The 27,222-nt window shown below is 37.4% G+C and overlaps 2 protein-coding genes across 3 annotated transcripts; both read right to left on the bottom strand.

Moving 5' to 3' along the window:
* Positions 1 to 7,203: 7,203 nt before the first annotated feature.
* On the bottom strand, positions 7,204 to 16,146 carry LOC126621798 (sterol 3-beta-glucosyltransferase UGT80B1-like). Its single transcript, XM_050290384.1, has 15 exons — positions 15,294 to 16,146; positions 15,105 to 15,212; positions 14,273 to 14,373; positions 13,602 to 13,844; positions 12,883 to 12,994; positions 12,238 to 12,408; positions 11,611 to 11,674; positions 10,890 to 10,947; positions 10,607 to 10,784; positions 10,389 to 10,519; positions 9,613 to 9,715; positions 9,159 to 9,235; positions 8,956 to 9,003; positions 8,677 to 8,826; positions 7,204 to 7,683 (listed from the first exon to the last, which is right to left on the bottom strand). Exons 1-15 carry the CDS (start codon positions 15,361 to 15,363, stop codon positions 7,483 to 7,485), a joined length of 1,815 nt encoding a protein of 604 aa, XP_050146341.1. The 5' UTR covers positions 15,364 to 16,146; the 3' UTR covers positions 7,204 to 7,482.
* A 1,989-nt stretch (positions 16,147 to 18,135) lies between these two features.
* On the bottom strand, positions 18,136 to 21,338 carry LOC126621799 (butanoate--CoA ligase AAE1). Of its 2 annotated transcripts, none has more exons than XM_050290385.1 (3): positions 21,172 to 21,338; positions 20,440 to 20,708; positions 18,136 to 19,817 (listed from the first exon to the last, which is right to left on the bottom strand). In XM_050290385.1, the coding sequence occupies exons 2-3, from the start codon at positions 20,635 to 20,637 to the stop codon at positions 18,351 to 18,353; spliced, it is 1,665 nt and encodes a 554-aa protein (XP_050146342.1). In that variant the 5' UTR covers positions 20,638 to 20,708; positions 21,172 to 21,338; the 3' UTR covers positions 18,136 to 18,350. The 2 variants fall into 2 exon arrangements, with proteins under 2 accessions (XP_050146342.1, XP_050146343.1); XM_050290386.1 differs by lacking the exon at positions 21,172 to 21,338 and adding an exon at positions 20,974 to 21,124.
* Positions 21,339 to 27,222: the final 5,884 nt, after the last annotated feature.

Raw genomic sequence — 27,222 nt, 5'->3', positions numbered from 1 at the left:
GCATTCCCAATGCGATAGTCACTGACAACGGGTGACAATTCGACAACAATAAGTTCAGGATGTTCTGCTCTAAGTTCAACATCAACTTATGTTTTGCCTCCCCAGCTCATCCCCAGTCTAATGGACAAGTTGAAGCCATCAACAAAATAATCAAGCGAACTTTGAAAACCAGCTTGGACAAGGCTAAAGGTTGTTGGCTAGAATTTGTACCCCAAGTTCTTTGGTCATACCGCACTTCGTATCGGACATCAACAGGAGAAACCTCATTCTCACTTGCCTTTGGTACAGAGGCAGTTGTCCCAGTTGAGCTTGAGCAAGCAACGTTCCGAGTCCAGAACTACGTGCAAAGCAAAAATTACAAACTTACCCTCAACTTAGATCTAGTATAGGAACACAGAAACCAGGCTCACTTGAGGAATGTCGCCTACAAGCAACACATCTCCAACTACTATGACTCAAGGGTCAAACCTCGTTCTTTCAAAGTGGGGGACTGGTATTGAAGAAAAGATTACTCTGTAACATAGTCCCGAGTGAAGGAACACTTAGTCCAAACTGGGATGAACCGTTTGAAGTTGTTGGCATCAATCGCCCTGGCTCTTACAAGCTTAGAAGCTCTGATGGCAAGACCATTGGCCATCCATGAAACGCTGATCACTTGAAGTACTATTACAAGTATACTCACATTGTGCAAGTGTTAAGCTTCAACTGTTCGGCATCCTATGTAACGAAAACTATTTGGCATGAATTCAATAAAGAGGTGATTTAGACAACTCAGTCATAATCCTCTTACATTCCTAGCAATGAAACACTCAGGTTCAAAGCTTCAACATGAATGCTTCCAACATGAAACAAAGTCTAAGTATATGTCAACAAGACTATACAAATAAACGAATAGCTTCACAGTATATTCGTTCAATCATACATTCCAACACATTCATACATAAGTCAATTGTGCTTCAAAAGGGGTTCAACATACTTTGTGTCATTCGACACTTACTACAATATGCCTCAACACCTTGCCCTTATTCTCACCAACCAGGTGATGAAATGTGAAGAATGAACTCATCTTCATGCCACCAACCAGGTGATGAAATGTACAACCCTTACTCTAAGCCACTCATGCCACCAACCAGGTGAAGAAAGCATTCATCTTCATGCCACCAACCAGGTGATGAAATGTACAACCCGTACTCTAATATCATTTGGCAACTTGCCATTCATGCCACCAACCAGGTGAAGAAGGAACTCATCCTCGTGCCACCAACCAGGTGATGAAATGTGATGAAAGGTGATGAAGGAACTCACCTTCGTACCACCAACCAAGTGATAAAGCAACTCACCATTCATTCCACCTACCAGAAGACGAGTGGTACAACTTGTACATGTGAACTCCTAGCATTCACAAATAATCAAAAACCCTCAAGCTTGACAACTCAACTAGGATAGCACTTATGCCCAACAAGAGTTATAGTCACCAACAAAGTCTTATTGTCAGCCAACAACAACTTCAATGCATGGCATACGAAGATCAAGCTATTCAGCCCTCTTGCATCTGCTTCAGACATTTCTCCTCTGTAACAATGCAAACACTACAACTCGTACAAAAGCTTCACACACTCTTGATCAAGACAGTGTGAAGCAAAACCAATTTATGGTGCCAACAAGAGCTTCATCAATGGAGGGCAACCACAATTCTCAAAAGCTTCACACACTTATGATCAAGACAGTGTGAAGCAAAACCAATTTATGGTGCCAACAAGAGCTTCATCAATGGAGGGCAACCATAATTCTCAAAAGCTTCACACTCTTGATCAAGACAGTGTGAAGCAAAACCAATTTATGATGCCAACAAAAGCTTCATCAATGAAGGGCAACTATAACTTGTAGAAAGCTTCACACACTCTTGATCAAGACAATTTGAAGCAAATTCAATTTATATGGTTCATCCAAACCTTCGACTAATACAATGTGTGGCTTGCATCACAATCTCTTGCTCAACATTGTGGAAGTAAAATTTGTATATGTTATCTCTCCCACATTTTCAAATTTCTAGTTTCCCAAAAAAAAAAGAGAAAAAAAAGAGGGAAATTGGGAAATTCAACAAATTTCTAGTCCTCCCAAAAAAAATGGGAAATTCAACAAAGCTTCATCAATGGAGGACAACTACAAATTCCCAAAAGCTTCACACTATCTTGATCAAGATAGTTTGAAGCAAAATCAATTCATAGTACCCAACAAAAGCTTCACCTACAAAGCTTCAACACAAAAGTTTCACCTACAAAAGCTTCACCCACAAAAACTTCACACACTCTTGATCAAGATAGTGTGAAGCAAAATCAATTCATGGTACCCAACAAAGCTTCAACCTCAAAGCTTCACCTACAAAGCTTTAAAAAAATATATATATATATATATTTTCGGAAATTCGAAAATTTGAAAATAAAATAAAATAAAATAAAAATTTGTCTGGGCCTCCTCTTCTTTGGGCCTAACAATTTTCATAACAAATATAAATGAAGGAGGAGTTTTGGGCTACCACTTAGAAAGGAAATGCATCATTCGTCAGCTCCCTCGACCGGAGACTTGGGGGACTCCTACCATATGCTACTGCACCTTGATACTCGAAAGTCTCACGACCACTCAGTGACTTGGATTTTTCAAGTCTCCAACCGAAAAGCTTTCCTCACTCGGGAAATTAAGGGAGCACTAACTCAACATACATGATTCACTCATAAAGCTTCAACATACAAGCTTCAACAAAAGAAAAAATTCAAAGAACTTAGTGAAGAAGGCTTTGGTGTATTTAACACAATACGTTGAAATGAAGCAAAGCTTATTTATTGATATTTCCGATAAGTTACAAATATGTACATATACATGAATCAAAATAAACAAACAAGAAGGAGCCTTCACAAAGGTTGCTTAGGAGAAGTCTCAGTAATCGGCAGAGCCCCAGAAAGAGAAGGCACCGGAGGGTGATCATTCGGAGCCTCAGTACTAGACAGAACCCCAGAAGGAGGAGGCATCAATGGTTGATCATTTGGAGCTTCATTACGCAGTACAGCCCTAGAAGACGAAGGCAATAAATGCCTTTAAAACAAACCCACAAACCTCTGATGATCAAGTAAAATCTGACCATCAGATTCCTGCATCTGGTCAAGCTTCCTCTTCATGTTTGTAGCATAGTCATGTGCGAGCCTGTGCAATTGTTTATTCTAATGCTTGAGCCCTCTAATCTCCTGTTTGAGACTTATCACTTCAACCTCCAATGATTCAACTTGGCGGGTTCGAGCAAATAGGCGTTGGGCCATATTAGACACAGAACCTGCACACTGAACATTGAGAGCCAGAGAATCCTTAACAGCCAACTCATCAGACCGTTTGGAAAGTAGTCTGTTATCTTTGGGAGTGAGAAGGTTCCTGGCCACCACCGCAACGGTCATATCATTTTTCATCACAAAGTCCCTAACGGTAAGAGGACCAATAGGGGATAAGAAGGATGGGCGCCATATGTTGTCTTGAGGAGGCATGGCTGTCTCTTCACTAAAGTTCAAGTCAAAATGACGGTCGGATGGGCCAGACATTTTCAAAAATGATGAAGGAGAAATGAGGTCCAATAAATCTTTGAAGTACGAAAATAAAAGGAAAATTCCTATAAGTAATAACTCTCAGAACGTACTTCTTGCACACAATTGGTGCCCTTATAAAAGACTGTTTGTTCAAAAATCGAAGAGGCACCACTCTCCGGATTTCGAGAAGCAGATTTTCCTGAGTAAAATATGTCGACAATCCTCACACGCAACATCAGCTCCTCGGGTACCACAGATAACTTTGCGAAAGATCTCTGACAAAGTTTAGACACATAAATTTTGAAGGTTCAGCTACCCTACTATTACCCACAAGGGTAAAGGAAAAGCACCACTACTTGATACTCGAAAGTCCCTATATGTGTCAACCTCCGTGCTCCGTGGCAAGGCAGACTGGCAAAAAATGCCCAACCTTTACTCACATTTGAGAAAACACTCCCAACATGATTACTTTCTCAAAAATCGAAGAGGCACCGCTCTCCGAATCTCAAAAGCCAGACTCCCAACAAGATTACTTTCTCAAAAATCGAAGAGGTACCGCTCTCCGAATCTCAAGAGCTAGACTCCCAACAGGATTGTTTTCTCAAAAATCGAAGAGTCACCTTCGAATCTCGAGAGCTAGATCCCCGACAGGATTGCTTGTTTGAAAACCGAAGAGACATCGCTCTCTGAACTTCGAGAGCCAAATTTCCTTGGATAAAGCTTGTCTACAATCTTCACATGCAACATCAGCTTTCCAGATACCACAAACCACTTTTTCAAAGTGCTCTGAGAAAGTTAAAACACGTGAATCTTGCAGCTCCCACTACATTGCTATGACCAAGAAAGGTAAAGGAACAGCATTACCACTCGCTGTTGGGACAATTCCTATATATGTCGACATTCATCCTCCACAGCCAGGCAAACCTGCAAATAAAAAAAATGCTCAACTTTTCTTCACATCCGAGAGGGCACTCTCAGCAAAGTCTCTCGAAATACTCAACTTATTTTCCTCCCAATAATACCTCTGCAAACAAGCCACACCAGAGCAAGAGTATCTCATATCATCAGGGTTAAAAGCAAGAGTATCCCATATCATGTTTTTTCCTTGTCTTTTCCTTTGGCCTTGTTCTTACCTACAAGACAATGAGAAATAGAGCAATCAGTCAGCACTTGGAATCAAGCTTCCAGTCAGGAACTGACTACCTGGAACTCCTTACCTGATTACTTACCTAGCATTGCTCTCGAGTACTCATCTTCAACATCTTATGTTCTAGAGAAGATACCACATCTGCCTGAGAAATAGATAGGGCAAGTGAGAATGAAACAAGGAAGCATGTGGAGACAAGCGTAACAGAACACGTGCCGATACATCCACTACTTTGTTAACATCAAAAGTATCCCATATCATCAGGGTCGAACATACTCTAGATTTAATGGACTTGTTTTAACCCTCAAATTCTTAAGTCGGCATTATACTCTGGAGGAAACCAGAAAACCCTCCAGCCCAGTTCAAGAATAAGCATGTGGAAAGTTACTTCTTCAAGAGCAAAAGTATCTCATATCATCTCTTCTCCTTTTTCTTCTCTTTATCCTTCCCGCTGCTTGCAAGATAGAAAGAATGAGAACAATCAGCCGGAACTCGAAATCAAACTTCTGATCTGGGACTGATTGCTGGGAGCTCTGATTGCTTACCTTGTCTGTCACCTATTTCGGCAAATCTCCTAGCTCGGCGACTTGGGGGACTCCTACTACATGGTTTGTATCGCGCTTGACCAAGCCTGAAACTACAAGTAAGCTTCAAGTGAAATTGATACATTACCTTGTGCATCTGCACCGGTTAAAGATACCACCCCTGAATGGAGGAAAAGTACTTCCATAGAAGATGTCACATCTACCTATGAGACAGATAAGGCAAGTGGAAACGATACCACACTTCGGTACTTAGAAGTTTCGTGATTACTCAGCGGCTTGGATTTTGCAAGTCCCTAACCGAGGAGTTTCCCTCACTCGGGAACTTAAGGAAGCACTGTTTGTACCATACTTGACCAATCCCGAAACTATTGAGCACCGGTCAACGTTATACCGTCAGGGATCCATAAGAGTTTCCCTCCAACCAGGAGGCCAATCACAGCGCGACACGTGTCAACATCAGAAGTCAATCATAGCACAACACGTGTCAACATCAAAAGCCAATCACAACACGACACGTGTCAATGTCAAAACAAAGCTAGAAACTCTCTTCTATAAAAGGAGATCATTCTCCCACAATATTTCCTAATGTCATTTGTACTAAATCATTCACTTGTACTCACTAAAAGAGAGATTGAACATATGTACTTGTGTAAACCCTTCACAATTAATGAGAACTCCTCTACTCCGTGGACGTAGCCAATTTGGGTGAACCATGTACATCTTGTGTTTGCTTCCCATGTCTCTATCCATTTACATACTTATCCACACTAGCGACCGGAGCAATCTAGCGAATGTCACAAACTTAACATTTTCTGTTGTACCAAAGTCCCCACTGATTTTGTGCATCAACAAACTTTAATTTTGGCCGATTAGCCCTCTGAACTTGTATAATTAGCCATTTTCCCCCTGATCTTTACTTTTAGCCGTTACCGCCTTGAACTTTTATAAATAGCCAATTTTCCCCTTGGTGTTATATTTTAAAAAAAATTCATTCAATTTTTCATCCATTCAACTTTCCATCTTTTTTTTATTTCAAAAAAAAATCCATCTTTTTTGCCCTCATACAATTGTCATGTGGTGTTCCCGTGATCAAGATAAATGGAAAAATGAATGAAAATTTTTAAAATCTAATGCCAAGAAGGAATTGCTATTTATAGAAGTTTAAGGGGTAATCGGTTAAAATTAATGAAAAATGACAAATAAAGGTGTAGTGAATAGCTAAGTGTGTCATTACAGTGCATCTACTTCAGTTACAGTAAGACTACCGGTGCAAATCATACAGGATTAAGCAGCACTTTCATAATCCATAGTCATTAAATTCTATTACTCAACCTGCCAATGCAAGATGGACAAAATGCTGAAATTCTCTGGCAACCAAAGTTGCTAACCATCTCAAGGTTCGATAAAATTGTTCGACTCCTACAAGCAGTTTCTAGAATGTCTCACTATTACAGTGCTCCAACTGAGCAGAGTTCAAAGACAAGCAAACATCAGTTTGTAGTTCTCTGTACCTTCAAACACATTGTTCAATTTCTTACAGGATTCAAAACCCGTAATTATGCTGTATTATTATTCTTTCTGTGATGGATATATAAAAAGTCAAGAAATAGAATTGAGAAAGATCTCACGAACCGCACAGAAGAAGTACATACATAGATACATACATATATTATACACACATATACAATAATAATTGGCTTACCAGCTTGAGGTATGTGGTAGTTGTCGAGATGTAAAAACAAGTGTCCCTTAATACCAAAGTAAGCCAAAACTTGGCCCTATCCCGTGTCCCTAAGATAAAGAGTGCTTGCAAACCAAGGTTGGGGTACACAGCATCAAAATGACAAAACTATTATCATTTGACTTCAGCAAATCTTATGCGGAACCACGTACTTATATTTCTCGGGTCAACGAAAATTGATACAACATGAACTCAAGCAAATAATGAAAAAAATGATATAAATAATTGATTCGGTTCAGCATCGTTATATTCTCACTTTGTCAGTTTTACTAACTGAAACGAAATTTGACATTTTGTAATTCTCTATACCCCAAGCTGTGAGAACCCTATATTAACTTGTAACTTGTAAGCAATTTATCAATCAAACCCACGCAGGGAAGCCACAAATGAAATGAATGAAACGCCAATCTAAATTACGAATATAAAAAAAATTAAAAAGAAAAACATATCTATACAACAGCACAAGACACAGCAGGAATCCTACATGCCAAAAGGCAGGCAGCTCCACTTCTGAAGTTGAAGAAATAACAACACCATAGGGCTTGGAAGCTCATCTTCCTCTGAAGATGCAGGTTGCAATGGTAACTCAGGAGGTAACTGCCGGTGAAATGCATCAACTGCAGCTGCAACACCGTCTTCATTCTCTATCAACTTTGCTATTTCTAGTACTCGAGATTTAACCTAAGATGGTTTCAACTCCTGGTTAGAAAGAATGACTGGTGTGCTATGTTGCTGCACTATTTTCTCACTAATGGACTAACCGCATGACTTACACTATAAAGAGGAAAGCTTACCAATTAATAGCATGAAATTTTTAACATATCATATTTGTTTTCATTTTTTAATCTATTTCCAACTGAGCAATGATGAGTAGTGCACTGCTGATGAATAATTGAAGGATTGTATCTGATTATCTAATTGCTTAAGTGTTTGGTAAGGAATAACTGAAACATTATTAGCCCTTTTTTTCTTTTGCGGAGATTGTAAGACTTATATGTGTTAATTATTTGTGGATATTTGATTTGTTTCTGTCCATTGTTCCATGATTGCTTGGTTTCTGGTTCTTCTCAGTGTGTTCTCATGCTGTCCGCATTATGTTTTTTGTGGTACAGTATAAATTCTGAGTAGTGTTTCCTATTTTCAGTAGTTTGTGCACTCCTGAAGGCTGTCTTTTGGTGCAATCAGATTTTAATAAACAAAGTGAACAACATAAATGCTAATTGAGAAAAAAAAAACATGAAAACAAGAAAGGAACGGATTTAATCTAACCTGGTAACGTTTCAGCTAATGCTATTCCTGTTAAAAGTATAGTCACAAGGCTTCACACATTCTGACTTGTTAGCTAATGCATCGTTAGCTCATTAATTAACAGTTTAATCTTTTGGGGTTCATTGGTTGTCTATCACTGACCAATCAAAACACACCACTCACACTCTCATTCACGTGTAATTGCTCTGTGAATAAAATCTATAGAGACAGTTACAAGGAGTTTGATTCAATAAGGAAGAAATACTAAGGATGAATAGCAATATTAAGTTGTCACAAGTTTGAAAGAATTAGTAGAATTACTTCGATAAGGCACGGCATACACCACTTAGTGGGATAAGGCTTGGTTATTGTATATGATAAACAAATAATTTTGAAAACGAGAAATAGGTATTGGTGCAGTAATACCTCTGGCTCCAGCATGAATCTAATAGCATTTGAAAGGTTCTCAACACTGAGCTGAGAAATAGGTATTGGTACAGGCCCCAAGCCTTTCTCATGTATCCTATCACCCCAGAAGAACTGATCGCCAAAGAACGGCACTATGGTTGTTGGACACTGTATATTGTAAAATAGTGCAATTAGATAATATCCAACAAAAAAAAATACAATGGTGAAAGACAAAGCATCCATTCTCCCAGAAATAAATGATATTAGAACGACCACTCTGACTGAAAAGAACATTACCCCAGCTCTCAATCCTGTAGCTGTAGTCCCAGCACCACCATGATGAACCTGCATATTTACGATAGTACAGCTTTTAAAATCATGCAGTAAAAATCAACATCCACAACTGGTTTACAAAAAAAATGTCCAATCGCTGTGCAGGTTACATGAGTGATAATTAGTTAAAACCGAACAAAAAGGTGAAACCATAAAATACGGCATACCACAGCTGAACATTGAGGAAATAGCCAATCATGAGGGCTGTCCTCCAAGAGGAAAACATTATTGGATGCTTCTGTAACTGCAACACGCAAACCAAATTAGAGGAAAATATATCAGATGGTTTTTCATTATTTTAAGTAAAGCAACTAGAACAGCTTGTCTTTTTTCCTGTTTTTGGTTTAAAATACCCTTATAACAAACATGTAATTGGACAGCGATTACAAAAATTAACAGGATCAGTCAACTGAAATTCAAAAGATATCAAGGACATCCAAATTTAACATAGAGAGAGAGAGAGAGCCATAATATGGTGATATAGTCAAGTGCTATATCAACAGGCACATGAATTGACAAACCAAAGCACGTAATACTTGACAAACAATTTAACCCATACAGTGGAATTTCCTAGAACAGGTTAAAGAATGAGATCTAATTGAAAAAAGAATAGACACTTACCATTACCCAGGTCTCCCCAACCTCTATCAATTATTCCTCTCTGTCCTGTATCTTTCAACGCCTCCAATATAATATTCGTAGTTTTCTTGGGATCATCGAGCGGCTTAACAAAAAACAGGCAAAGTTTTAGGTTCTAATCTTTTCAAAACTCAGGATGAAAACATGATTTTATCAGCCATGAATCTAAATTATTATAGGAATTTTTTTTTACAGAAATAAAGATAAAAATCAAAGTATTAAACCAACTCAAGAAATAAGTCATCAGCCACAATTATACGTATCCAACCATTAACCCACATTGATAAAGAAGCACCCTCTTCAGAAGAAAATTGGACTTAATTACGTCCATAAGCTGTCATCCTGATTCTGGGTCAAGACAGAAAATATCTAGAGGTAGAAAATTCAGTTCTACACTATCTGCAACGATTGAGACATCGATGTTTATGGAATTGATTGGTATTATTATCAAGGTACTCAAAGAGCCCTCTAAATTATCTAGCAGAAAATAAATATATTACTAGACGAGATAACCGTCAATTGTCAAGGAACAAGGCTAATCTGCACGAAAGTTATATGAACTTTCCTAACGATCAAATCAGAGTTATTGAAGATAGTCCTACCAATCCTTCCATCTTCGACTAAGTTTTTTGATATGGAAAGTTATATGAACTTTGCACATGATAACATAAAGTTTAAAATAAATAAATAAAAAAGAAAACAGGAATACACACTGCAGTTTTAATCACTTTACACATAATTTAAGTGAGATCATATACCATGCTTCCAAAGCCAATATATATAGGTTTGGGCCCTTTCTGAATCCATTCAACAAACTCATCTTGAGGTTGATACTTCGACCCAAGGTTTAAGAAACAATAACCAACGACATCCACAAGAGATCCCCAATCTGCATATATCATACGACGTCAAAACCTTCCAAGTTCCAACAAATATACTACCGGTAGAAGAGAATAATTAATATCGAATTACTTACCACTTGGCTTTGGCACAACGTGAGGACTCCACATATAGCCTGTAGGCAAATGAGATATTGATCCATGGTATGTGCTGAAGTATGCAATAGGAGAAAGCTTCAACTTCTTTTTTCTGAAGTCATTTATATATCCCCGAATACCCCACCATATCAGTAAATCCACAATAATGTATGAAATCTATGTGGCAAAGAGAAATAGGATTAGATTTGTCATCAATTAGTCCAGTGGTTCAAACATATGACAATAAAATAAATAGAAGTAAATACCAAACAAATCGCATACCCAATAACCAGCACTTTGAGGTACACGTGCCAGTGGGTGAGGAAATTCATAAGTAGGCCTGTCTATAGAAGGCTACGTTAGATGGCACAACATAGAAGAGAGTTTCTCGCAAAATAAACCAGCATTCAAGACATAATATACTTCTGAAAAGTGAAAACAAGAATAAGAACATAATATTTCTTTCAAGCTTCCTTAAATATCTTTTATTTTGTAATTTTATTCATGTCAACTTGAAACACCAATGCAATCCATGTGACCAAGAGAGTTTCTACCTTTTCTGCTTCCGAATGGTATAAATGGATCAATTATACTTGTATATGCTTGACGCTTGCTAAGATCGATCTAATGAAGAAACTTAAAGAGGTAATCCATAATCCTAGATATCTCTTATTGGTGAAGACTAAAAGACTCCAAATCAGAGCATTGTAATCCCATCTGTAAAAGTGTTTTAATCCAGGACCAAACTATTAGGATCACAGCCTGACTTGCCTCCCTTCTTAGAATCTTACTAGAATTGAACTGTATATGTTATTATGTATACCGGGAAACATTTCAGAAACTCTAGAATGTTTCCAGATTGTCAATTTGAAGAACTCTTCAAGTGGGTTCCTGTTCGAATGAGTGGTCCAGATTGAATGACTAACTTAACAAGTCATAGCGTCTGCCAAGAGGACAATTACTCTATCAAAAGAATGCAAGAAAAGAAGTGGTCAAAACTTACGTCCATGGCATTGTGAAGAAAATATGAAGGGGTACTCCAAGAGCTTCTGCAACATGAGCATGTCCTGCAACCCATATCACATAATCAAAGAAGTTTCTCACGATTGAACTACATCTTTTTACTTGATAAAAGAAGAAAAGATGCAGATGTAGAATAAGTTCATTAATCACACTTTATATTTTCACACACTCATTTTCTAATGGCAGATCCACAAATGGAGTGACTGACATATTTGATGAAAGCAATTTTCTTTGAAGGACAGATCTAGTTACTACAAAGGTCCCATAATAAGGGTTTAAACCTTTTGCTAACTAAATATTTCAGCACGTGGCTTCCGAGTTCCGACCAGTACAGTCCTTCAGTCCTGGATCAATATTCTGATTTCAAGCTCAACAGGACCAACTACAAGGGAGGGTCTATTATAATGATTTAATTAATCTTTGATTGAAGCGGGAAGGTCCAACAATGAAAGATGACGTAAGACACAAGAATCTAACAACACAACTTTTTAATTTAATTGTGAATAAGAGTTCATCGTAAAACCTTTTGTAAACTGTAATACATACTGATTTACCAGAAACATAATTCAATTGAAGGACATTAAATATTCCACTTGTACTAACTCACCATAAGCAGGAGGGTTTGCAACAATTGCCTGTGCCTTAAAGGGCACACCAGTTTCTATATCTGGTTCTGTGCATGCTGGAAGAAGAGATTCAATAATTGCCTTCAGTTGCTTTCTTTGTATCAATATTTCTGCTCGGCCGGATGGAATGAGACCTTTATTTCTGGCCATATCTAAAATTAAAAGGCACTAAATTTCAGTTATTCAATAAACTTAAGGGGAGAATTTGAGAACAATAAACATATTTAGAGTCTAAATGATGACGTGAATGAGAGTTCTAAGCTCTAGAAATATCAAATTTTGGCTAAAAGAATAGAAGTTAGTTAATTTAAGGAAGTCAATATTCAAATAACTCCAGCTTTCACACAAACTTTTACAGTTTAACTTTAAGAAAATTTGTTGGAATTAAGGTTCAGCTGAGAGAAAGAGAAAGATAACAGCAGAGAGAGCACGAGCCAGAAAAACAGTAAGTCTAAAGAACCACATATAAACAGACAACACATTGGCAAAATAGACAGAGACATAGGAAGTGCTACCAACAATATCGCCACAAAATAAATAAATAAATAAAAAATAAATAAAAAAGAGATAAATTGGGAAATATTATTAATAAAAAAAAAGTACTTTCAATATTAAGGACCTCTTACATCCTGCCAAAACACGAGGATCACCACCCAATGGATAAAAGTCTACACCAGCCGACTTCACAAAAGAGCTGAAGTTCACATGAGTTGCCAACCTAACATGATGGCCAAACTCCTGCAAGAAAACATAAAACCATCTACAATCAATAAAACATACAAGAAACATAGGAATATATCAGTGACACTGATACCTAAAATTTATTATAAGTACTAGCATCAAGCATGGTCTATCTCTGCAGGTAAGAGTTATAACTATTTTGTAACAAGGACAAAGTTACAATTATTAACCTCTCCGCATCCTGTTAGCCCAAAGAATTATGACCTATGTGCTATATATTTCAAAAGAGTGGTACAAAACTAATCTTTAGAATGCACTCATTGGACCAACAAAACAATACCTAACCGGAAAGATATCAATGATATTGGTACTTTCTTAAAAAACCGTACATTAAGAATAAAATGCACACCTGTACGATGACAACATGTATAACAAGAGCACACTGAATGTAAATTGACAACAAATTATTTCAAGGTTTCATGGACCATAAATGTAACGTAAATTGATGAAAGTCGATTTTTTGGAAGGAAGCTAGTTCTTCCACAAGGAAAACAAACCATGATATTAAAATTACATACAACTAGGGGAAAGGTAAGAAATAAGTGCCAACAAAGGTAAATCATTCACACAACAAAAAGAAGTCATATGGTTATGTTAAACATGCCTGAAATCTCTTTGCCATAGCCAGGAAAGGCTGTACATCTCCTCTTGTTCCAACCACAAGTATGCAAATTTTCAACCTTGGAATTGACTTGATGGTATTGGAAGGCGTGTCATCAAGATTGATGGGCACATCTTCGACAGTCTGGAGCTCTAAGAACTCAGAGGCAACAGGTGCATTTTTTCCCAAATCAACTTCTACTGTTCCATCGTTTTGTATCTTGACCATCTCAACAATCAGTTTTCTCTGAAAACCAAAACAAGAAAAGCAATGATCAACCAAGAAGAGAATGAACCATAAGAATGTATAAAATCAAATAAACCATCTGCAATCCAAAATTATGTTTATAAGGAATTGGGGGAAGGGGGAGTGGGATGGAGGATAACTAGCAACCTCAGTGGTTGGAGCCACTAGATTATAACTCAATTTATGTCACTATTATCAGGTACTGAAACAGTACAAGATACTGTGTAAGACAGGGTCTGTCATACACCCATGTTTCGCAAACAAATTTAGGGGACAACATTTGGCACACATCTCTTCAGCATGAAGTTGCAATTTCATGAAGGAAACTAGTCCAACAAATATGTTTCTAGTTCTGAAAGTTGGAAGATCAAAATTTATAAGCAAACGCAGGAATGGGATCAAACAACCACGCATATAATAGTATCTACCTTTTCACGCTCTGACAGTCTATCCAGCTTTAAGTCATGCCTTCCCTTCCTCTCCATCCTGGATCTAGGGAATCTAATCTCATAATCCTCAATCAGCAAACCTTTGGGAGTGCCAATTGGTGCCGTGATTGAATGGTCCAACCGTATGTATCGGTGAGAAAATATTAGATAAACACCAGAACAAAAGAAACATAAATACATATTTAAATGGATCCCAGTATGGCATTAAAGTCCAGTAACATCTGGGGTAGGCATGATCACATCATTGGACTAATTAGACTATCAGTTTGGATCATGATCACATCATCCTATGGTTCACTGAAACACCAACAACAATAGTGGACATAATCATAGTTTAGGATCTGAAGTATTTCCACAATTTAGACAACATGAATATTTTAAGAACTATTCTTCTACTTCAATCCGTCATTTCGTTTCTTTTTCAGTATCGCTCTAGAATATCAGTCCGGTCATCTAAATTCCAAATTCCATGACTTATTTACACCTCAGTGACGTCACTAAGTAATGACTGATTACTAAACTAAAGTGCACAACTAACATCCTGGCAATATACTCTTGAAGTTTAAGCTAAGACGGGAAGCTCCTTTCCGCATTGTATAGGCAATAAAGCTTAACACATTTTGGTTCATTGGTGTTAATAGAAAGTTTCTTGGCTAAATATTAAGTAATTCCACGTTGTCAAACTATAGTTCAAGTTCAACCAGAAGAGTAAGAACCTGGTCTCTCGTCAAGGAAAAGCTTCATTTTTTGTCCCTCGATGCATTACAGATAACAAAAACAACTATAACTCGGAATACGTGGGGGCACTAACCTCTCCGAGGTGAAGAACCAACATTGAACTCTTTTGCCTGAAAAATCTCTAAAACTGGAGAAGGCCGTGAAGAATTTGTCTTCTGATTCCTCTCCTGCTGAAAACAACCTGCAACCAATCGTTCATTTGAATACTTGTTATCCATTTCCACCGAATCATAAATTCGACAACTTAACAGAAAATCCTTACTCTGTCCTTGGCTGCTACCGCCTTCCTCTTCCAAATGTTTCAATGGATGGTCAACCCCATTGCTTCCCATTTTGCCTAGTGCACGGGGATGCGCAACAGAAACCGACCAAACCCCAACTCCGACAACCTTAATTTCGGCTCCTCGTATCTACAATCCTGAACACAAACCATGAACTGAAACCACCAACTAACCCCAACTCCAATAACTTACAACTCAGTTCCCAGTATCGAATTATTAACTGTACCAAAAATCGAATTTCAGGATGTGAAGAAACATAAACAAAAACAAAACCCCACTAAAACAAAAAACCTCAAACCCTTCAAAAACACTTCCAATATCCAGAACCTCACAACACAAGACAGAGAATCGCTAGAAAAAAAGCAAAAGAAAAAAATACATCCCACAAGTTCAAACCGCTTCAGGAACAAAGCCCAAAAGTCGAAATTATCGAAATTTAGCTGTTCCACATGCAGATCATGGACAGCTCGAATGCTAACTGTATTTTTTTACCAAAAGACAGGAACCGCCACTACCAGCAAGTCAAAGCGTAGACCATTTGGTGGGCGAAAGTTTAAACCGCCTTTGAAGTTCAAAAGCAATTCCAAAACTGAAGAAAAGTGCTTTTCCGACTGATTTTAAGCTGAAAGCAAAGAATCCAACAGAAGCAGAAAGAAATTATTTGGGTACTAAGAAATTCTGATGCGCAATAAAATATGGCGCTTAGAGTGAGAGGTCCTATAAAGAATTGCTATAATACAGGGAAGGGAAGGAAGTTGAAGAAAAATTTGGAGTCTTTTGGACTGAGAAGTTGGGTTGTTATGCAAGCTTCTCTCTGTCTGGATTTCAAAGAAATTTCAACTGTTCGACATATAATATGAGGAGAGATTTTTCAACGTTCCCGTCGCACAAGGTGATACATCATGTGTTCTTATATAAATGATAGGATATATGTGTTGAAAGGTTAATAATTTAAAAATTAAAATTTTCCACCATTTACATAAAAACACGTGTTGTACCATCCGTATTTCCATCACAACTAAAAATTTCTCTAATACGGGACAGAGTTGTACACTTGTTTACGCTAATATGCTTTTTGTCCTCCTTTGGAATTTGGATTCCATCTGGATACTCATATCATATTCATTTATCGTACATTGTATAGTTAGTAATTATTTTGTATTTTTTATTTAAAATTAATACAAATAATATATAACAAAAGTTGATCACACGATGTACAATGAATATATAAATGTGAGTATCCTAATAAAAAAAGATTTGGAGTGGATCTTCATCCTTCACATTGTATAAAAAAGGGTATTCTAGTTCTTGTAAAAGTTTTTTGTGCTTCTCTTCAAAATAGAAAATGAATATTGGATTGATTGTTTGATCTTTTGTCAAATTGATGATATAGTGAGTATGTCATTTTTATGTGATGACGTATAAGTTGTATTTGCACCATATTCACATTGACATGATTTTAATAACTTCAAAACATTTTTTTTAACTGGATAGGTAATCACTTTTTTTATGAAAACATTTTTTTTATTACTTTTAAATATACAAAAGGTAAGAACTCTATTGATTAAAAAATTTCATCTTCTTGAAAATGTTATTAATTTATATAAGCATAGGTTACATACAAATAAGGCACTTGATTACACAAATATAGCTATAAGTACAAACATCATCATTACTCACTTAACCAAACGGTCTGGACACCTCTGAGGGAAAGAAAAGAAAAAAAAAAACAAAGGTCTGTACACCTCATGGGAGTTGATTATCAAGTGCTATAGGGTATTTAATCCTCGTCCCCTTCATAAAATCAATTCTTTTAATGCAACGATTTTATTTATACTAAAAGAATGAGCGTTTAGAGTAATATCTTATATTAATTTGATATCGAACTTGTCGTCTACTTTTAATTTTTCCCCCAAAATCAAAACACAACAGTAGACAAGGAACTAAAAGAATATTTGATTTTGAACTGAACAAGGATAAGAGAACGCTATGATTTTGATGTCTATCTTGAGAGAGACATACAACAAATGCAGCCAAACAATAATATAAGACATTATATCCATGAAAAAGGCCGATCGAGAAGGTGTGATAGTTGCAATGCCCGTTCATCAAAGTATTTAGTGGTCATATGTTAGATAATGTAACTATTGTTTGAATCAATTTCACAACCTAACCATTGATTAAAAGGGATGGAAAAGAGTTGTCTATGATTGTTTTGTCTAGTGACACCCACTCTTCATTAATTGGGTCATATCAATAAACTATTCTAATACCATGTTAAGATTTCAGAGCGTCGTATTAGTGAGGTATAGCCACATCGGTATGGTATCCAACTTAGACCCTACCATCTACAACACGTCGTGTAAGGTATTAGCATAGAAGACATCAATGCAATGAAAGTAGAACCATTTATTATATCGTATTTTATTTCGTCAAATTTCTGACGCATTCTCCATTAGTTTAACATAGAAATGTTGTAATTGTAATTTGTAATTACAAATCTAAAACGATTGCTCTTTACTGAGAATCTCAAATAATTGTTTTACAATTTGTACAAGCATTGCGCTTTTGGTTTCATGTCTCCTTTAAGATATTGATGATATTCTATAGTATTTACGTACGTGGAAGCTGATGCACATCGACATCGGCCAAGGAGTTTGTAAAATAATCCTTCCTCTTAGCTGCATCGATCCAACCTAGATCCGACGGCAGTCCTTGTGAATCAACTCTTGGAGGAGAAGATGCAAGTCACTTGAGAGCGTACTGTTTGCACACACGATAATCATCTATTGCACCACCACGGTGCCTATCAACACTACTGTATCTAGCAAGCACTTCCCATATAATAATGGTAGGAAGTAGGATCTTCCCGATTCTTGGTTGACAAAGTCTTACACTTTTAGTGACGATATGATACTTAAATGCAAAGAGAGAAATAAAGGGGTACTCACAGGATGTAAGTGTCGATAGAGAAGCAAAAACAAAGGGAAATTGACAATAATACAATGCAGAACTCAAAGGAGCAATAAGGGATTTTTTTACAGTTTGCTGATGCTGTTCTTGGAGAGACTTCCCATGGACTTTGCCCTCTCTCTCAGTACATACTTCTGCACCTTCCCAGTCGAAGTCTTTGGCAGATCTGAGAAAACAACAGTCCGAGGAGCCATATAGTGGGGCAACCGATTCCTACAAAACTTAATAATCTCCTCTTTGTCAGTATTACAGCCATCCTTCAACTTCACAAACGCGCAGGGCGTCTCCCCCCAATAATCATCAGGCCTTCCCACAATTGCTGCCTCCAGAATATCTGGGTGGCTGAAGAGCACTGATTCAACCTCAATTGTGCTAATATTTTCACCCCCAGAAATGATAATGTCCTTTAAACGATCCTTTAGCTCTACGTAACCATCCGGGTGTTTCACACCCAAGTCACCACTACGAAACCATCCCCCTTTAAATGCATCTTTCGTTGCTTGATCATCTTTCAAATATCCATTCATTACAGTGTTACCTCTGAACATAACCTCCCCCATGGTTTTTGCATCAGATGGTACAGTTTTCATGGTGACGGGATCTTTAACGTCAACCTCCTCCATGCCAAGATGTTGCAATCCCTGCCGGGACTTGATCTTTGCCTGTTCATCTCGAGGCAGGGAGTCCCATTCAGGTTTCCAAGCACAAACTGTACCAGGTCCATAAGTTTCTGTCAAACCATATGAATGGGTTACACTGAACCCTAGCTCTTCCATCTTGAAGAGTACGTGGGCTGGTGGCGGTGCACCCCCAGTCATGACTATTACCTTACCCGGAAGTGGCCTCCGCTCATGTACCGGAGCATTTACAATCATGTTTAAAATTGTTGGTGCACCACCCATGTGGGTTACCTTGTGCTCAGAAATATGGCTAAAAATGCCCTTTGCAGTGACATTCCTTTGGCAGATATTAGTGCCACCCTGAGCAGCCACAGCCCAAGTGAGGCACCACCCGTTGCAATGAAACATGGGAACACACCATAAATATACAGGCAATGAGCTCATCTCATTAAGTAGAGCTGCTGCGAAAGAATTAAGATAGGCACCTCTGTGACTATAAATGACGCCTTTTGGGCTCGATGTAGTGCCTGAAGTGTAGTTGAGTGAAATTGCATCCCATTCATCTTTTGGTCGTCGGATCTCAAAATCAAAATTTCCACGTCCTAACAGGCTCTCATAATCCAAGTTCCCGGAAGTGGGATTACAGAAGTCAGGGGATGATTGATCACTCTCTGGGATTAAGACTAAAACGGGCAGCTTGGTCCTAGTCTTGGATAGAATATCAATTGCTCCTTTAGCAACATGAAGCAATTGGTAGTCTACAAAAATGATTTTGGCATCTGAATGTTTTAGTAACACTGACACCATTGCTGAATCATGGCGTATATTAAGTGTACAGAGAACTGCCCCTGCCATTGGAACACCAAAATGGAGCTCATACATTGCGGGAATATTTGGAGCCAATGCAGCAACCTGTCCGAAAGAACAAAAGCTTATTGTGGGCAAAGGTAGAACTGGTCATCAAAATTTAATGTCAACACTTTTAAGGATTTATCTCAAGCCATATAAGAAAGAGAGAGCGAGAAATTGAAAAAGAAATCAGAAACGAAAATCAGGGAGAAAAAATGCTGCACTGTGGGCATGATATTCATTTGTTGCCTAGAACGAAAGTGATGAGATGTAGAAGCATGACCGTATTAGCATGGATAACTTTATTAGTGAATGAACAAAAAATTCAAGTCTGCTCAAGTCATAAAAGAAGAAACTTTAAAATTCATATACTTCAGCTACAAAGGTGTTTAAAGCAGCCTTAACACGAACGATGCAAAAACCACAGGACTTAAAGTAATCACAAATTCACAACCACCCTCTCCTCCATAGCTATGTTGATTAAACATTGTGACATAAGAAACAGAATGAAGAAACAAAAGCAAAGAGGCAAACAAACAAACCAACCACACCACCGAAGCCACAAAAATCTGAGACGCAAATTGCAAAGGGTTGTATAAAATTCCGAGCAAAATTGTAGTTTATTATAATTTGGACAAAATGAGAGTGTTACATAGTAACACAAGACAGGAAGTTGGTTTCTTACCACATCTCCGTAAGAAACTCCGAGCTGGGCAAGAGCAGAAGCGAGTCTGGTGCATCGTTCAAGTGTCTGTCTCCAAGTGTAGACGATGTTTCCATACACAACAGATGGCCTGTCTCTGTAGACTATGGCGGAGCGCTCCAAGAAGCTGATCGGAGAAAGAGGGATGTAGTTGGCAGAGCACCTGATCGAACCCTCCATCAATTTTACCAGCCAGGCAGCCCTCCCTCTTGGAAATAATAGATAGAAAGCCTAACAAGTGATCAACTTCCCTGCGACATAAAAACATCATATCAGTGATCCTTCTTCTGCTAGACCGTGGAGAATAGGATCTGCAGCATAAATAGCAGCACATGACCCGTATGAAGCAAACAAACAAAAACAAAAGGTATTTGGAGTGAGAAAATGCAGGCAGAAAAACAACCGCAACCACAACAACAAAAGGTTGAATCTTTATCAGCACTAAAACGAGTAGATTCGAGCAGGTTTAAAATCATAGTACAATATCTATGTATGTATTTTGTTTATCCATCTTACGGTGTACCCAACAAAACTCAAGGCCGAGACAATTGGGTTTCAATCATTGAGCAGAGGTTTCTTCATGACCCTAAAATCCACATATTTAATAACAGAAACAGACTCACGGACACCAAACAGATGAAAAATGGAAGAGAGAGAGAGAGAGAGAGAGCAGCAATCGGCAATGGAGGATCAAAAGAGGAGAAGCAATCTCACTTGGGTTTGTGTTGCCGTCGGATTAAAGAGAAGGAGGCTCTTCCCTATGACTTTGGAATTGCTCCAAGCACAGACAGATGATTGAGCACCGCAGCGAACAAGACGCGCAGAGAGAGAATCATCAGACACAAAATAATAAATAAATGAGAACAAGAGAGTGGGAGTGTATGATGTGTGGATATTGTTGTGGTCAGGCAGGGTTGGCGGTGATAGCAAAATTTCAAGTTGCAAATGCCATCAATCGTACACTTGTCATGTGTCCATTAGCGATCTTCGTTCAAATAAAATTTTCATCCTGAAAACGTTACGTGTTGAAATTTTTGTTTGAGGATTTCATAATACATCTCTTCACTCAAAACTTGGGTCATGATAATGTCGTTTTTAATGATTTCTTTTAAATTCTTATTTCAATTTTGTTTGCAAACGAAAACTAATGCATTAATAACATTGAGGCTCTAAATTACATTTTTCTCTTTGAAGATGTCATCTTGATTAACTTATTAATTGGACACTTACACAGTCCCACATATATTTTGATTTTTTTAAATATTTTTCACCACTTCCAAAGCAACTTATTTACTTTCGATTGGTTTGAGTCCCACCAAAATGTAAACATAACGTATTTTAAAATATGTATTTATGAGTCTTCGCTGAAGATTGAAATTTTAAGAGCATCTTCAAAAAGGAGTTTAAATTTTCTGCATCCAAATATGAAATGAAATACCCATGTGTCCCCTCTGTGACTATTCTAAATATGTAACACCTGTCCGTTCATTTAAATTAACCAAACACTGTTAAATCTTCTGTTATTTCCCTAATAAACCAACGGCAACAGCCAGAAAGGCATTTTCTCTTCCCTTCCTCACTGGAAATCTCCTAAGTTCGATTTGCTCGAATTGCCGCTCTTTCTCGACTTGCCACCGCTCGAATCGGTGAGCAACTCGCTTCCTCCGCCACCATTATCAGCTGAATAGACAAAGCCCAATTCTTTTTTCTACGACTCTCCCCTTCTCTCACTAAATATTTCATCTTTTCAACTTCTGAAAAATGCTTGAGCTGCTGCTGCACAAAGAAGACAAGGAAAATAAGCCAACATTTAGCTCAAGTGCTTTGTTCTAGGATGGATTTAGACTATGTAGTTGTGCCTTTGAAGTTTTCAAGGATTTGAGAGGTGGGTTTTAAAATTTTTGGTGGGCCATTTTCCCTTTACTTCCTCCGTGATTTGATTTTTCTCACAACAGCCACCCCAAACCGACAACCACCACCCACACTCAACCTCGGCAGACACCCACCATACTCCGCCTCTGTACGATCTCTTCCTTGTTGCCGCCGCACCATATTTAAATCAGGATCATATCGATCCCTTCATCACCAAATCAACAAAATTGTTGATCTCACTCTTGTATGTCAGACTAATTAAGCTCCAATCAGCTGTTGGACTTGATCTCACAGCAGTTTCTGGAGCCGTGGCCGCCGATTTTGAAACCCCACGCAGACATAGTGAGGGAGTTGGGTTTTGGTTTTGGGTTGGGACACTTGGTTTGTTTTAGGAGATGACAGAAGATTTAACTGTGTTTGGTTAGGTTAAAGGAACGGACAGGTGTCGAGAGGGGCCACAGGAGTATTTGGATGCAGAAAACCTGAACTCATTCAAGGAGGTGTCAAAATCCTAAGTGGAATGTTACTGTATATATTTGATCTTAAAAGTTTATTCAACCGAAGTGTTGCTTGCTAACTGAATTTAAAGGCTTTGTGATTTATAGTCAAATTTGACATCAATTTGACATCAATGTCAAATTTATTTTTAATTCATTTTAATAGTATGTCTCTTATTTCACTACCATTTCAACTAATAAATTTTTTTTTTAACTTTTCCTTAATAATTACAATCATTTAAAGCTCTATTAAAATAATAAAATAACATTTGACAATTAAATTGAAAAAGTACAAAATTTGACATAAGATTTCAGATTGCCACATCATCCATCAATTATAATTTGACTCTTATAATTTGACATTTCTTTTGAAGATGGTCTAAATATGTTATTTCAACGTCAACTCAGTCATCAAATACAAATTAGGCACATTTTTTTGACATCTCCATTGAAAATGCTCTTAGCTAATTATATGTCTAATATTTAATTGCTCATTGTGTCTTATATATAGAAAAGAGATCCTCTCCGGATTCCTTCCACCTAATCCTTCTCATTAAACAATCCGGGCTCTTGAAATTTGATCCAACAGCTAAAGTTATTATAAGTTTTAAAGTGGGTTTGTGTTTTTAGCCGTTTGATCAAATTTCAAGGGCCCGGATTGTTTGATGAGGAGGATTAGGTGGAAGGGATCTGGAGAAGATCCCTTTCCCTATATACACTCCTCTTTTTTTTTTTGGACAAAGGTAACTTTCATTACCAATAGAGCACAAGTACAATACAAGGGGCCCAAATACACAATAAACACAAAACAAAAAGTGCACCCCAAACACTAAACAAAAGCCCAACCCGAGAGAAGAGCCCAAAACAGAAACACAAAAAAGCAAAAAAAACCTAAAAGACTAGCTTCCTCCGCCGCCGTCGAAGAACCTGCCGCCAACCACAAGCCAACAACCCATGCCAACGACCCCACCAAACACAGCCTCAAAGAAGAAAGCACCATCATCCTTCAACAAGCACCACACAAAACGAAACCGCAACCACCGAAGAAAGAAGCCAAAGGGAAAGAATTTTCCCCCAGCAACAAAGCCTAAAATGGCATGCAATTGGAAGGTGGTGGTGTGTACACCATAGGAGCTCTACACACCTTATGAGAGAACCGCAAAACGCGAGTGAAAGATATGGCTACAAAATCGAACATGTGGGAGAACGATTGAGGATAGAAGCAAATGGAAAAGTCAAAAAATGGCTGGATTAGAGTCATGGAGGTGGAAAAACTTGAGGGAGAAGAAGAAAAAGGAATGTTGGAAGTGGGACTTTTAGATCGAAGCCGATAAAATTTCATACAATCTTTATAAAGGAAGGAGCAAGAACCAACGGAAGACATGGAGAAAAGAGAGAGGAAGAAGAAGAAAAAGGGAAGAAAGAACCACTCCAAAAAGAAAGCCATTCTCCCTTTCATATTATCTCCTTATCTTTCTTTTACATGTTTTTAGGACTTTAAGCCATTTTTCATTGTATTTGTAAGTCTCTCGTGTACAGTGAAATACAATGAAAGCAAACCCTAGTGGATGTAGTCGATTTGGCTAACCACTTAAATCTTGTGTTGTCTATGCATTTACATTTTGAGATCATCTCCAATTATATCCCTTGAGAATGATGTACAAAAAGTGTGAGACAAATCCCAGAAAAATACATGAGACATTACCCAATAAATCTCTCCACCAAACTCACCGTCATTTTCATCTATCAAAAGAAAGATATTAAAATATAAAAAAACTAGAAATTCGTCCCGCCTATTTAACAGACCAAAACACCAACATCCATAGATTATATCATAGTACTTTCTTCATGAGAGTTGTTCGTCTGTCTCTCTACCATGATAAATCCAAATTTCAGGAAAATCCAACTGTGCGATCGTCCAATATGTTTGAAATACCAACTTGGTCTCTAATCCAGCAGAAAACTGGACAGCCATGTTATAAGTACCAAAACCCCATTTTTCGTAGCTCCAATCGAAAGACTTCCTTCACAAAAGTTGTTCCTTATCATCTTTTCTGTGACATATTCAAAAATCACGACAATCCAATCTATGTACTAACTTGTACCCCAGTTCGAACAGCTGATGTTAGGTTGAGCTAGCCTTCTTTACCAACCTCTTTGCATGGCCAACATCTCTAGTTTCTTTCGCTCACCTTCATGGAAGTTTTTCAGCAATCCGACTCCTATTACATATGTAGAATTTCAGCTATATTAAAGAAGAGGAAGGGGAAGTGGTGAATGAAGAAAGAGAACAAGAGGGAGGAAATGAAATTGAAACAATAAAAAATGAGGAAACGGTAACTTATTGTTTATCATTTATGTTGATTATTACTTTGTTGTTAATATTATGATTATATTACTATTGTTACTAATTAATTTGATCTATGTTGAAACTTTCATGCTTGTTAAAGAAAATGTGATTATTGATATCTATGTGAACATGACACATACATATGCATTGACACATACATATGCATTGCACAACAAGAAAGAGAGTTCAGTTGTGTTGAGTTGTGTAAAGTGTTTGAGTTGAGAGAATATTCAAGGACTGAAATTTGCCTTGAATATAAAATAATGAACCTTGTATACGTCAGGCGTTGGGGGAAGGGCTTGAGTATACAACCAGTTGGTTATAAAATAATTAAATCTTGTATATGTCAGGCGTCGGGGGAATGACTTGAATATACAATTGGGCGTTGGGGGAAGTGCCTATATAATAAAATGGAAACTGAGAATTTAATTACAAAAATTGGGTTTAAGGGATGAACGGGAGTTAACTCATATTCTAAGGTATTCGAAGTCAAGTGGTATAAGTATGGTATGGGACGTGCAGGTTTGGGTGCCTTAGGTATGTGTTGATGGGATTAGAAGGGAGTGAGTACATTCATCCATCTCATTTGCATATATTTCATGCATTCGAAAGAATTGTTACAATTTAATTATTAGTTTGTTGGTACTTTTTGTTGTGAATTAATTTGTCCACCATAATTATTCTGCTGCATATTTGATAAATTTTATGTAAGATTTTGTTACACGATGTATTGTGTAATCAGTTCCAAATAATTTTAATTTTATTTTCCACCATATCTTGGTTGTAGAATTTATTTCTATAGCTAATATACATCATAGCTTGTGAATAGTCTTTATTCGCGGGTCGAGGCATGACGGTACCAGGCTAACCTTGGCCAGCCAGATAGCCCTTTGTCCATGCAGCCTGGTGAGCTCCACTAATTTTTAGTCCAGCCTTCGGTTGGAGATGAATTTTGTCAAATTCATACCATATTTTGGGGCCTTATAATAGTTAACATGGCCTGCTTTAAAACTATATAGTATCATTATGATTGCTTTTCCATTTTTAATTTTACATAATAAATAATATAATTTTTGATATATTGGGTGGAGAAGAATGGTCTTATTTAACGTCAAATTGTCAGGTCAGCCATAAAAAATAATTTGACATTTAGAGTTTGACAATTCCTTTGGAGATGCTCTTAAGGAAGACTTCTTTCTAACATGGGAAAAACACAAATGAAGGAATTTTTTTTTTTTTTTTTTGGAAACTAAGTTCATTAAGCAACATAATGCATGCATTTAACAATTAAATGGAGGAAACATGCTTGAATGCACTTTATAACAAAACTTAAACAATCTGATTCTGACTCCATCAAATTCTAATTCCTTGTTAATTCAATTTCTCCTCAACTTAATTCCTCCAATGTCAATTACCAAATAGTAAATGGGCCACTGGCGTAGAAAGAAAAAGAAGATCCTAATTACACTGTTTCAAATTTGCTTTATTGACCCCTCCCAATCTAAAAATAGAAGTTAAACTTCTCTCTTCCAGGAGAGTAACAATATGGCACAGGTTCACCATCATGGTGACGTCTCGTACCAATAACACAAAAATATATGGAAAACAACTAACATATATTTATGTATTATTGGTACGGGATGCCATGTGACAAGATACTCGTGTCATGCAAATCCGTCTCCTTCTTTAGCCCACAGATCAATGAGTACGTCACGCTCGATGAGTATCCAAACTACTTATTAACCTTTAATCAAAAGAGCGTGAAAAGACCAATTTAATCCAGCCAACACAAATGAAGAAAATAACTAAAATAAACATTATGGGCAACATAGCAAATTAAATACAAATAAATTTTACTTTTTTTTTTGTTCAAAATTGACACACCCCGACCTAAATCAAGGCATGCTGGCCGTCACGTGAGAGTGACGTAGCCATGTGCGCAGTGCAGAAGTGATAAAGATATAAAAATGTGAGTAAATAGAAACCAAGCTAACTAATTTACTCTAGACGAATAAATAGGTGTGAGTGATGAGATTTAAGTGTAAA

This window comes from Malus sylvestris, chromosome 5 (genome assembly GCF_916048215.2).
Source record: "Malus sylvestris chromosome 5, drMalSylv7.2, whole genome shotgun sequence".
Lineage (NCBI taxonomy): Eukaryota > Viridiplantae > Streptophyta > Magnoliopsida > Rosales > Rosaceae > Malus > Malus sylvestris.
This window is presented reverse-complemented; position numbering and strand designations above follow the sequence as displayed.

Bases quoted from the DNA above. Each gene is read 5' to 3' on its own strand.
- LOC126621798 (XM_050290384.1), bottom strand. From the start codon at position 15,363: ATGGGAAGCAATGGGGTTGACCATCCATTGAAACATTTGGAAGAGGAA. The intron at 12,409-12,882 runs GTAAGAGGTCCT...TTTTAATTTTAG, and splicing joins TCCTCGTGTTTTGGCAGGAT to ATATGGCCAGAAATAAAGGT. The intron at 9,716-10,388 runs GTATATGATCTC...TTTTTTGTTAAG, and splicing joins ATATTGGCTTTGGAAGCATG to CCGCTCGATGATCCCAAGAA.
- LOC126621799 (XM_050290385.1), bottom strand. From the start codon at position 20,637: ATGGAGGGTTCGATCAGGTGCTCTGCCAACTACATCCCTCTTTCTCCG. The intron at 19,818-20,439 runs GTAAGAAACCAA...TCTTTCGGACAG, and splicing joins GAGTTTCTTACGGAGATGTG to GTTGCTGCATTGGCTCCAAA.